Genomic DNA, 12250 nt, shown 5'->3' on the forward strand with positions numbered 1-12250 from the left:
AACGGCTCTGTGTAGTAACAGCTGCTCTATGTGAAATCACACACCTGATGGAATTAACCGCTGATTAGAAAACCGGCTTTACTGAGGAGATGCGCATTAACGATCGGCCGATCGTGATCGGAGCACCCCTATTACTGATTGATACTATATGTAAAATTCTCTTTAAATACTATTCAAGTGTACCAATCATAAGGATGGTTTATGGGACGCATGATGAATTATAGAAATCCATTTGTTTTATGCTGCAGGATCCTTTACTTCTGTCTCTTGCAATTTTTTTTATCTCTTCTTTCATCAATTCCTTTCCTCATTCCTTATGTCTTTGGTATATGGCCCAGAAATCACACTTTCAGGGTGTTGTTTGTACATTAAAAATCCACCTCTTGCCATATAAATGAGAGAATCTGTTTTGCCAATGGAAGTGTGGATGTTTGGTGAAGTTGAGGCATGTTCTGAGGGGGTGGTGCTCACACCTCCACATCCGGATCTGAACCCAACCCTTGCTTCTGCAAAGCGTCTTCCCTTTTCATCTTTGGCTTCTCAGTTCGGGTGTGCCACACCAGCACCTGAGCAAGAGGAAAATCATTTCAATAGTAAATAAAGAAATAAATGACCCAAAGAAAGGTCATCGTTTACTCACCCTCGTGTCATTCCAAAAAAGGTTAGGCAAAATTAAGAATTTCACAATAGGCTCCCTTTCAGTTCATGAAGTGGAATATAAAATGAATTTTCCACACAGGAATTTGAAAAGGAATTTACTGAATAATAATTCAGAGAAATAGAACATGGCATTCAGAAATCGAATTGGAATTTAAAAAGCATTGTGAATTTGATTATGTTAAAGGGTTAGTTCAAATGTAAATTCTGTCATTAATTACTCACCGTCATGTTGTTCCAAACCCCTAAAACCTTTGTTCATCTTCAGAACACAAATTAAGATATTTTTGATGAAATCAGAGAGCTATCTGAGCCCTGCATAGGCAGCAATTAACTGAAATGTTCCCAGGTCCAGAAACTTAGTAAATACATCGGTAAAACAGTCCATGTGACATCAATGGCATCAACTTCAGGTTTGCGATGCTATGAGAAAAGGTTTTTATTTTTTAGCGCAAAGAAAACAAAAAGAGCACTCAACCATTCTTCTCCCCCAAGTTATGTCTTCCGCCATTTTAGAGAGTATTACGCACGATTTAGCCCAAGCATGCGATTCCCACCCCACCGAACGCAAAACAACGCCGATTACGTCCAATCCGTTCTTGGGTTCTCTCAAAAATGGTGGAAGATGTAACTCGGGGGAAAAGAATGGGTGAGTAAATTGTTACTATTTATTCTTTGCGCAAAAAAAAAGATTCTCGTAGCATTGCAAAACTGAAGCTAAGCCACTTTTTTTCCCACATGGACTGTTTACCGATGTATTTACTATGTTTCTGGACCTGTGAACATTTCAGTTGCATTGCTGCCTATGCAGGGTCAGAAAGCTCTTTGATTTAATAAAAAATATCTTAATTTGTGTTCCGAAGATGAAGGAAGGTCTTATGGGTTTGGAACGACATGAGGGTGAGTAATTAATAACAGAATTTTCATTTTGGGGTGAACTAACTCTTTAATACACACAACCCTGTTTCCAACAAAAGTGGATTTCCTCCTATCTGCCATAGCTCTCAGATATCACATGACTGATCATGATGTGGTAAGCAGTGTTGTTGTTAACTAAAACTGTAAAAAAAATAAAAAAATACGACTCTAAATATATATTTTCACTAAGTGAAATTTTAAAAGTTGTCATGTCAACTAACTGAAATAAGTTTCAATTGAAATTACTAACTGAATTAAAACTTACACTGAAATAAAAGTAAACTATTTATAAATATATAAAGAAAAATACTGAACTTACAATTAAACTAGGCCTATATCATTCTAAATTAATAATCAAAATAATATAATGACAATTTTTATATAATGACATTTATGGAGAACTGTTCAATCTCAATCTCAAACAGTTAAAAAATGTAACAAATGTATTTTTATAAGGCTTATTAAACTGAAACCTCACAAAAATATGATGTTCAAGGTCATGTTGAATTATCTTAATCTGCAGAACAGCTGGTTAATCACCAAACACTAGGAACAGAACAAAGGAGCTACCTTGGTGCACAGGTCTGCTTTGGGTTCAAGGTCATCCATAGTAACCAGGTGCTGAAGGAAGCTACTTTCCAGGAAGCCCATCTGAGCATCACCGTCAAATCGTGCTTGGGGTGTGGTCAGTATAAACCTCAGGGACACTGCAAAACCAGCCATGTCCATGGGGAACGGGCGGTTGGGACGCCAGCCAGTGTGGAAACGCACAACCTTCCCATCCTCCACCACGGGCCGCTCAAACTTCATCCCGCCCACCAGACCCACAGGCCACACAGAAACACGGTATGTGTACCGCATCTGAGAGTGACGGGAAGGTGAATGTCAATGAAAAAAAATAAAATAAATAGTTAGATAATGAAAAAAAACATATCATGAGACCTTCTGTTCATTTGTCCATTTACAAAGACTACTCACAGACTCAACACAGTTTTGAGAAGGGTTAGTTTGAAACATCTGTTACACCTCAACACACCTGAAGCACAGCTCCACCTGGAGGTTTAACCAGTAATAACTCGAAATGATCTCATGTTCAGTTTTCACTGCAGTTCTCCAAAACAATGTGTGACCGTTTGCTACACACTTTTACATCTGTGTAAGTTTAGCAGTTAAATCTAGCAATAAACATTTTATTAGTACCATTTTCTAAATATAAGAAAAACAGAAGTAGAAAAAATACCACACTGAGGTATAGAAACGATTTAGTGATAGTTTTAGTAAATTATTAAGTTAATCAATTTTTTTAAAGTTTACATTGTAAAGGAAATAATTTGTAGAAACAGTTTTCACAGATACAAACAGATTCCCCCCCCAAAAAAACTAATTTTAGACATGAAAGCAAAACAATTAAGCCTTTTGAGCAAGAAAATCAGGAGAAACAGGAATTAATTCAACTGTGTCCAAACATTTGACTAATACACAAGCATTCAAAAGTTTGGGCTCAGAAAGATTTTTTTTATAAATGCTTTTATTCATCAAGGATGCATCAGATAAATAAAAAGTGAAAGTAAAGATCTTTATAATGTTACAAAAGTTTAATATTTTAAAAAATTGTGTTCTTTTGTACTTCATATTCAGCAAAGAATCCTGAAAAATGGTTTACACAAAAATAGCAGACAGCACAACCATTTTCAACATTGATAATAATAGGAAATCAGTATATCAGAACGATTCCCGAAGGGTCATGTGACACTGAAGACTTGAATAATAGCTGCTGAAAACATCAAAGGAATAAATTACATTTTAAAACATATTCACAATTTCACAAACAATAAAACAATATTTAAATATTACTGTATTTTTTATCAATTAAATGAAGCCTTGTTGAGCAAGAGACCCTTTTTATTTTTTTTAAACAGTATGAACGGTAGAGTATATTTAACTACTAAAAACACCTTACCTCTTCAAAAAGCTGCAGACTATATGTATTGTCATCATCAGCAAAGTACACCACAGCCTCCTCAAGTGCAGCCGCTTCCTTTCCCTCAGCAGCAGCACCCATCTCCCTGAGCCAGCGCAGACCCTCGTTCCTCTGCTCAGCCCCCCGGGGCTTCAGCCAGCTGGGATCACCCTCCTGCAGCTTCCTGTCTTTGGGGGTCAGCTGGTGGAGATGGGTGTAGGTCAAGCCAGATGCAGCCAGGAAATCTGTGACGAGCAGAGTTGGCTGAGGAGCGTCCTCCACCACGATCCAGTGAAGATGAGGAACATGGAGGAAGGTGTGGGACAAGCGAGTGAGCTCAGCCTTCTGCACCAGTCTGAAGAGAAGGTGAAGAGGGAGAAAAAGCAAGATCGAATTTCATACAGTTTGGGGTGACTTTTTTATTCTTATCCCCAAAACATGCAAAAATTCTGCCTCATTATGGAGATATTTTAATGTCTAAGGGTCAAAAAAAATGTGCACAAAAAAAAAAGCTATGAGATTCAGGGCAGTGAAACAGAAAAGCATGAGCCTTAGATGCATTTTTAAGTTTAACTTATTTTTACTTGAGCTCCACCTTCTATAGAACAGCATGTCATGCGCAAAAGACACAAGACTCAAAGTCTGTCTAAAACATGTTTGCATAAAAAAAACTATGGAAAAGCTAAGGAGCCCAGCACATGACATGCAGATAAAATTTATTTATATAAACACATTTAAAGTGTTCCCACATTGTCACTAAATCATGGCCATGCACCTCTCAAACGCGTTTGTCTAGCACATGCTTAAAACAATGCAGAAGCAGCACTGTGAAATGCAAAAATGTGTTTGCTTTGGTACATTTAAAAAAACACACATGCACACTAAAGAGATATGAGCAGATTTACTTCTTTTGAAAAGTACGTTGCACAGAATCGTTTCAAAATAATTCAGTGATTCTTTAATGTCATTGCATAATTACATCATCATCGTCCCTGGCATCCCAGTGTGCATACGTTTTAAAACATTCCAATAAAGAAGATTGCTATTTAGCACCTAAATCATTAAACATTCACAAAACATTCTGAATGGCATTACTGCACTACTGTAATCTTGCAAAAGCTGTCTACATACCTTGCATAAGTGGGTGTTATCACATAAATTCTGGGCACATCAGTCTTCTTCGCCAGCTCTGATGTTTTGATGTGTTCCTGCAGCTTCTGCAGCTCTCCTCTCAGCTGAGAGATCTGCTGATCTTTAGACATGTCATGACCTCTGCAGTCACAGCGCTGACCTGCACAGAACAATCAGTGTCCTGCTCAGAAATGAATGATTCAAGGATGAATCAAGGTAATGATGAGAGTGATCCAGTCTTACCCAGCTGCATCAGCGCATAGATGAGTCCTAGTAGTGACACTGTGAAGTACAGGACAAACACAGTCTTCAGCTTCAGTCTCATTCTCATGATGACCTGCTGATGCTCAAATCACTACTGATGAAGGACGAGGAAACCACGGATCATGGACACAACCCATGTGAATGCTGCATCATAACAACCACGACTACAGCTTGGTGAGGATGATTTAGCAGATTCCCAAATACAGCCAGTGCATCCAACTAGATGAGGTATCTTGATAGGTATATTTAATAGGTTCAGTTGTAGTATAAATCTGAATATCCAACAGAATGCATTTGATTCTGAAATATTACATGCAATTATGTGTATGAATTTAAAGTTGAGGTGAATAAATCCTTTTCCAGTTCATACTGTATTGCAGATAACGCTATGCGTATCTGTGGGAACTAATGAAGCGCACAAAGTTCAGTCAGCCAGCCCATTCATCCTCTGCGCACTACCAACAACTTCCGCTTTCAATGTGTAACACAGTCAGCGATCTCCCGAAGCATGGAAATAAACCATAGTTCCGCACTCTAACTTTTGCATCTTTAACCCTTTAACGGTGACTACAATAAATGCCTTAAAACACACACACACACTAGTGAAACACCAGATTCATCCACTTTTATTTCTGTTTGCATTCTAACATGTTATAAAAAACGATAAGGGTAAAACCATTAAAACACATCCAACTTGTATATACTAATAATGAAATGCCATTAGTTTAAAAGACGTCTCTGAATTTGCTGATTTAATTTAAATGGGTAAATACCTTTTTTTTTTTTATTACTGTTAGCTTCATATCAGCATTTCTGGCAGACTACAGAAAAAAAGCACTGTTGCTATCTGTCTATGCTACAGGCTAAATTAATTTAAAAAGAAAGAAATTAATAATTTTATTTAGCAAAGATGCATTAAACTTATTAAAAAAGAGAGTAAAGACATTTTTGTTACAAAAAACAAATGAATAAATCAATTAATAAATACACAAACATACGTGAATACTGTTCTTTTAAGTTATTTTGAATTGTAATATCTCACATTATTCCTGTTATAATAAAAATGCAGTCTTGGTGAGCATATATATATATATATATATATATATATAAACTTACTAACCCCAGACTTCATAATTGTAATGTGTATTTCTGAAATATATAGATGTATTAAGTTTTGTAAAATGAGAAATAGTGCAACTGATATCCCTTAACGAACTACTGCTTAAAATAAAAAGCATCCTTCAGTTTCACTGTCCTCCCTTGAATGTGCAGTTCAAAGGACTCAAAACAAAGAAGCCGTTCATAAAAAGACTGAGGGTGGGGATTTGTCGTTTTTGTGTGTGTGCTTTTAAAAATTTACGAAAGATTAATTTGAAAACGTTAAAACTCCACTGAACTTCAGTAAGTCAAACAAGATTCCTTTATTTGTTGCATACAAATCAAACACATAAAGCTGGAATGACCTTTTGTTTTAGTTCAACAAGAGAGCACAAGACAGCAACACTCATCTCTCAAACCGTTTTAAGTTTTGTATATAATTTTCCCCAATGTCTTTGAAGGCAAATAAAATGTACATGGCAAACAGATTATATACAAAGGAAAAAAAAATGGAAATATACAGTAATGACATGATAAAAGAATGTCGTGATAAAAAAAATAAAATGAAAGTATATTTCTACACGAAGGGTGCACTATAACTAACATGCCAACCCTTGTATTGTATTAAACATCAACACCATTCTCATCCACCAATTCCCTAATACAGCTGTTATAAAACATTGTTATAAGTTGAATGACCTGAGACAGTCTAGGTTCAGTGATTACGAATTATAAACAGTACGGATCGTCGTATTCGGTTTCTTTAAGTGATGAGCAAATGACAGATTTAGTTAAAATACATTTACCCTGAAAAGTGGAATGGCTGGAATAACCACGGTCATCAACACCTGCATTCACTCACTATGGTGATAAAACATCTGATGACTCAATTTCTGAAAAAAGAAAAAAAAAAGAAAACACACGCAGGCTCTTTTTGCATCTGGACAGAATGCAAAGACAAAGTTGAGCCTCACCATGCTGATACCTGAGGTGAGAAAGTGGCTCACAGTGGCCTTTACTGCCATATCTGTCATTCAAACCTTTACGAGACTGAAAACATCACTTACTATGTGAAATGGTGAATGAGCTTTTTGAGTTTAAAAACCAAGAGCAAGCATAGAGGGTGTTTCATGGCTGATTATGGGCAGGAGAGACCGTTTTAAGGGCTTTCTAAGAGGGGGTCGCGGGTGACGGAGCAGGGTAGGGAATGAGGAAGCTCTGAAACAACAGAGGAAGGCTCGCTCTTAATGGCAGCAGCCTCCACAGTGGCCGCCCCCATGCGCATGTCCCGAGGCCTCGCCGTACTTTGTTCTCCGGCTCAGAATCTCATAGGAGCCGTCTTCTCCACAGCAACCAGACACACTGGGGGAGGTTTCATCAATCTCAAACCTGTAAGGTTTATTATAACAATAAATAAACACAGCAGACACTTGTGGCTATGGCAATTGCTATCATCCAGTGTTTTTGATTATAGAGGACTGTACATATATCTGTATTCAGAGGAGGACCAGGAATTTCATTTAAATGTTGAATATGTATTGAGTCCAGAATGACGGGACTTACTGTAAAGCGTCCCTAAAGAACTGGTAAGCGCCATGATTGTGTTTAAATACTGTCAGCATGACCTTTTTCATTTGTGTGCTGAGGAAAGACAAGGATAAAAAAATAAAAATAAAAAAAGCAATTCATGAGTTTTGGCAAACATGCTACAAAGGAACAAATTCTTGGAATGCTGGGACCGTTGTACCTGTTGGCGATAAGCTGAAGGGTTTGGATGAGAAATTTCCCCAGGCCTTTCCGTCTGACTTTACTCTCCAGCTGAACTTCATAACTGTGGAGACATTATTAGAATCAGTCAGATACAAACAGCAATCTCTTGAGGCCAATAGTTTTCACATTAAGGACAATAAATGATAAGTTCCATACAATACTACCTAAAATGTAAAAAACATGAAAACATCATTTTAAATAAATTGTTAATTTAGGTGTTATAACATTACAATACACATTATGAAAAATGGATATTCATTTTGAGATTTTGTAAAAATGTTATAAAATTGTTTTTAATGACTAAATCTGTGTTAGATGATGGCAAAGGTGTAAAAAAGTTTTTGGCAAAATGAGCATGAACAATTGAATGTTCAATATAATCTAATAAAAAAACAACAACAACCACACACATACACATACATACATATACACTTATATACATATACACACACACACACACATATACACAAATAAAAATAATCAGTCTGTAACCAATATGGTACAGAAACGGTGTATTTTTCTGACAAATAGATAGATTTTAATAATCCCCAAAGAGAAATTCATAGCTATCCAATGTGTGATGTTAAAATTAAAAGCAGCTTATAAAATATTCCCTTTACCAATATAAAACCTCTTCTCCACACTCCACATCAAATCGAAAGTGGGAAAATGCTACAGGTTTGGAGTCAGCATCACGGGCCAGGAGATACCACGCTCTCTCATCCTTCATCTCCTCCCTTTTCTCTCTCTCCTTCCATCCCCACTCACTCTGTTCATATCTGCCAAAACATAATGCAACAAACACATTTTTTTTTACTTTGTTTCAAACTGCGCACATTGAAAGTGCAGAAAGATTTCAGACATTTCTCATAAAACTATATTTCTTATAGAAAAATTAAGACGCCACTAAAACACCAAACATTGACAAATAAAGTATAATAAATGTTTAAGGCAATAACAATAAGGGATGTTGGATTCCCCCACATGTTGACTTGCTCAATACCTACAGCGTCTGCATGTTGGCTCTAGTCAACTCATAGGCCCACTCCACTGTATCTGGACTCAATGCAGCTACCCGTTTACACTCAATCTCCAGGTTTAGCCTTGTGATAGATTCAGACATTCACAATATTAGTATTGGATATAAAAAAAAAATTATAATAATAATGATCTGCCCACCAGCTAACAGGCAGCATATGACATCCATCAAAGGGGAAATGTAAGGATAGCGTACCCGTTTCTGTCATATTTTTTGAACACTGGCAAGGCAGACAGAGGATCTTCAAGCTGTAAGAAGCCATGGGACACATCGTGTTAATATTTCTCTACTGCAAAAACAAACACTGCAATTTTAAGACAAGTGCACATATTTTGAAAATGTTTCTTTCAGATGTTCTCAGTAAAGCATACCTTATTGGCTGCATCCACCCTAGCACACACCGCATCCATAGCTGCCCGTTCTTCCAGTCTCCGCTGCTTTTTCTCCTTTGCTCTGTTTGATTTTCTCTGAAAGGTAATTAAAAAGACAATGTCAAATCCCATTCCCAGATACAGACTGAAGAAAACGGTCTGAAACATTTATACTTTATATTACAACTTTAAGTCCTACTCTGGGAAGGAGAGCAGGGTGATTGGTGTAATATGAATATACACAGTGTATTCTAATATGAACAGAATCAAGTCAACTGAACCGACGCTGAACTACACTGAGCTGAAAATGACACTACGGTCTTCTGTAAAGCTGCTTTGAAGATTAAATGGATGTTATTTTATAACTGATGAATTTTACAACATTGCCCAAGCTGCTTTGAAAATCTGTAATACATAAACTATATATAAAAAAGTGAATTGACGGAGATATTGCAAACCTGGGTAATCCTTCTATCCTGAAGTTATAGGATTTTGAAAAACTTAAAACTACATGTGTTATGACAAAATATGGATCATTAATCAATCACAAAATTATTTGGAACATCTCAACTTCAAATCAGAAATTGAACTTGTCACTCAAATTAGTATGCTGATAATATAATTACTTTTTTAAATTAAATTACAAGTATGTAAAATGAAAGCTTTTTTTTAATAGTATGGCCCCCATTGTAAAAAAGCAGCCATTGAATCAAATCAAATGTGAGACAGCACACAAAATTGTGGAATTAAAAACTTATTTTACGATTTTATTTAAGAGTGAATATTTACTAAATATTACCAAATATTGTCCAACTAATCAACCCGGCCAATATACACACATCCATTACAAGCAAACAATAATGCTGCCTCCAAAACACTTCACAAACAAATTTATGATTGCATGAGTTTGTGTACATACATGTGACTGACTGCATAGGGTAGTGCCACATTGGTGGACACTCGAAGAAAAGGTATTTTTATATATCTGAGAAATTAAAGCCTGTCTGTTTTTAGATTTGTATTGTGTATCATGAATAATAACACACAGGGAGCAAATATTAGCTGAAGGCAAAAAAAACAACAACAACTAGCTGCTCTTTAGCTGCAGGTATATTAATGGCAAGAGAAGCAGGAAACAGGTGCTGAGAACACAAAGCACGTGGAGCTGAACAGTTTTCTAGGCTCTGCATGTGCATGAAGTTCACTAATGCCAGACACAGCTAATCAATCAAACTCGACAGACTTAGCCATGCTGCTGTCCTGAGGAGGTTTGATCTGCTAAATAAAAAGTCCTTAAGAGGAGCTCAAATAAACGGTTTGCACATTATAACTTTAACAGTTACTCCTATTCGATCAGCTCTTCGTCTGACTTTAATGCATACAGGCAGTTTGACAAAAACAGCAACAGTTTGCCGTGTGAATAAATGAATAAATTAAATTAATAAGTGTTATTGTGTTTCGTGTTAAAGTAATTGCGCAGTCGACGAGGCACCTGAAATAAGTCAGAAACAGTTTAAGGTAGTAATTTGTGTACCCAGATGGACTCTACAAGAATCCACTCGGGACCTGAGAATCTTTAATTAAACTGCCAAATTCTCACCACCATCCCCTTTCGTTATTAACGAGTTCCGCGTTTACCTCCATCACACATACACACTCTTTCCGGGGAGAATGATTTGCTTCCATCAGTCTTTGTTCAAATTGCCGCACGCATTTTTTCAAAGCCCAAATAAGAGCAAAGCTAACAACACACAGCATGGACAGACGAACTCACCCCCATTGTGCAGATTTATACGACCACCTCGACGCGACTACTGTACCCTAAAATGCTTTAAAGAAGTTCGAGATCTTTAGATGAGATGTGGTCAAGAATGTTAAAAAAAAAAAAATGCTAACGCGCGAGCTAGTCTGCAGTAACACAAGTAGCTTCGAAGACAGTCATCTATAAAGCAACTAGCGACTGCTGTTCGCTCTTATTATTATTTTCCTGCCAGATTCGCGCCAAGAAGCGGGGACGAAATTTCCGCGCTCTACTCTCCCTTTCTTTATCTCCTTCTCCTTTCCTCCCTCCCTCTCTCTCTCTCGCTCTATCTCTCTCTTCCTCTTCACTCTTTTCTTTCCCTCTCAGCAGCATTGGGCCGCGGAGCCTCGTGGAAATGACGACACAGGGTTGGGGTTAAGGGTCAAGCTCTCTCCACATGTTTCCTCACGTTGATGGTACTACCTCAGAATATCGTTTATAGAAATAAATCATTATTTTAAGAGAGACGCTATTTAAATAACATATATTTTGTTAATCATTTGATAGACGACGATGGTCAGTTTCATTCATTTTTAGAATGTTACAGGAAATTCGATTTCGGAGCTTTGTTAAAAGAATATAACAGAGTGGTAAAAAAAAATGTTTTGAAAGGAGAGCAAACTTTTAATCCTATTTCTTTATATAAAAACTCTTTCTCAGTAGAAGAGCTCTTGATTGTTGAGGATAAATGGAATAACTGCTTTGCTCTAAATCATATCTACAGAAAACCGTACAATGTTAATTTAAATTTTGTTTAGTCTCTTACACACATACATTTATTAACAAATAAAATAAGTTACATTTAAAATATTACATAGGTGCAATCCCTTGTAATAGTGTACTTAATAGGTATATGCAAAATATAGAAAAGCTTTTTGTGGTATAGAAGAGACAATTGTACAAAATTTTGTGAATGTGATTGTTTACAAAATAATTGCAATGTACCTATCTCTCAGAAAATGTTTTTATTGTATATGTATTAACACTTGTGAAATTATTTTCCTTTATTATAACTCTAATTCCCGTATTCCTGATAATCTTTTAATTATACTTGGCAAATGTTTTATTCACAAATGTAAATTTTTGGGTAAGAACTCACTACTGTCAATTTTTCAAGTTGATTATAATTGTTATGTTTTGTCTTTGATGGTTTTTGAACAAAACAAAAAATCATTCAAAAGTCAAAAATTGCTTTCAGTGTTTAACCTTGTATAATTTCCCCCCTCTGGCTCATGTTATGT

At 36.4% G+C, this 12250-nt stretch overlaps 2 protein-coding genes across 3 annotated transcripts; both read right to left on the minus strand.

Annotated features, from left to right (window-relative positions):
• Positions 1 to 60: 60 nt before the first annotated feature.
• LOC128017105 (galactosylgalactosylxylosylprotein 3-beta-glucuronosyltransferase 3) lies at positions 61 to 5431 on the minus strand. Of its 2 annotated transcripts, none has more exons than XM_052602302.1 (5): positions 4910 to 5431; positions 4667 to 4787; positions 3536 to 3890; positions 2146 to 2436; positions 61 to 566 (listed from the first exon to the last, which is right to left on the minus strand). In XM_052602302.1, exons 1-5 carry the CDS (start codon positions 4995 to 4997, stop codon positions 468 to 470), a joined length of 954 nt encoding a protein of 317 aa, XP_052458262.1. In that variant the 5' UTR covers positions 4998 to 5431; the 3' UTR covers positions 61 to 467. The 2 variants fall into 2 exon arrangements, with proteins under 2 accessions (XP_052458262.1, XP_052458261.1); XM_052602301.1 differs by having other exon boundaries at positions 62 to 566; positions 4667 to 4826; positions 4910 to 5430.
• Positions 5432 to 6332: 901 nt separating this feature from the next.
• LOC128017106 (N-alpha-acetyltransferase 40) lies at positions 6333 to 11356 on the minus strand. The gene is made up of 8 exons (XM_052602303.1): positions 10983 to 11356; positions 9209 to 9304; positions 9033 to 9085; positions 8806 to 8901; positions 8419 to 8577; positions 7776 to 7859; positions 7592 to 7669; positions 6333 to 7417 (listed from the first exon to the last, which is right to left on the minus strand). Exons 1-8 carry the CDS (start codon positions 10986 to 10988, stop codon positions 7273 to 7275), a joined length of 717 nt encoding a protein of 238 aa, XP_052458263.1. The 5' UTR covers positions 10989 to 11356; the 3' UTR covers positions 6333 to 7272.
• Between the last annotated feature and the right edge of the window lie 894 nt (positions 11357 to 12250).

This window comes from Carassius gibelio, chromosome A7 (assembly GCF_023724105.1).
Source record: "Carassius gibelio isolate Cgi1373 ecotype wild population from Czech Republic chromosome A7, carGib1.2-hapl.c, whole genome shotgun sequence".
Lineage (NCBI taxonomy): Eukaryota > Metazoa > Chordata > Actinopteri > Cypriniformes > Cyprinidae > Carassius > Carassius gibelio.

Coding starts and splice junctions, on each gene's coding strand:
- LOC128017105 (XM_052602301.1), bottom strand. CDS start 4,997: ATGAGAATGAGACTGAAGCTGAAGACTGTGTTTGTCCTGTACTTCACA. Junction 3,891..4,666: donor ATAACACCCACTTATGCAAG/GTATGTAGACAG, acceptor CCTTCTCTTCAG/ACTGGTGCAGAAGGCTGAGC. Junction 567..2,145: donor AAGCAGACCTGTGCACCAAG/GTAGCTCCTTTG, acceptor CCTCTTGCTCAG/GTGCTGGTGTGGCACACCCG.
- LOC128017106 (XM_052602303.1), bottom strand. Junction 9,086..9,208: donor GGGTGGATGCAGCCAATAAG/GTATGCTTTACT, acceptor GGCTTCTTACAG/CTTGAAGATCCTCTGTCTGC. Junction 8,902..9,032: donor AAAAAATATGACAGAAACGG/GTACGCTATCCT, acceptor ATCTATCACAAG/GCTAAACCTGGAGATTGAGT.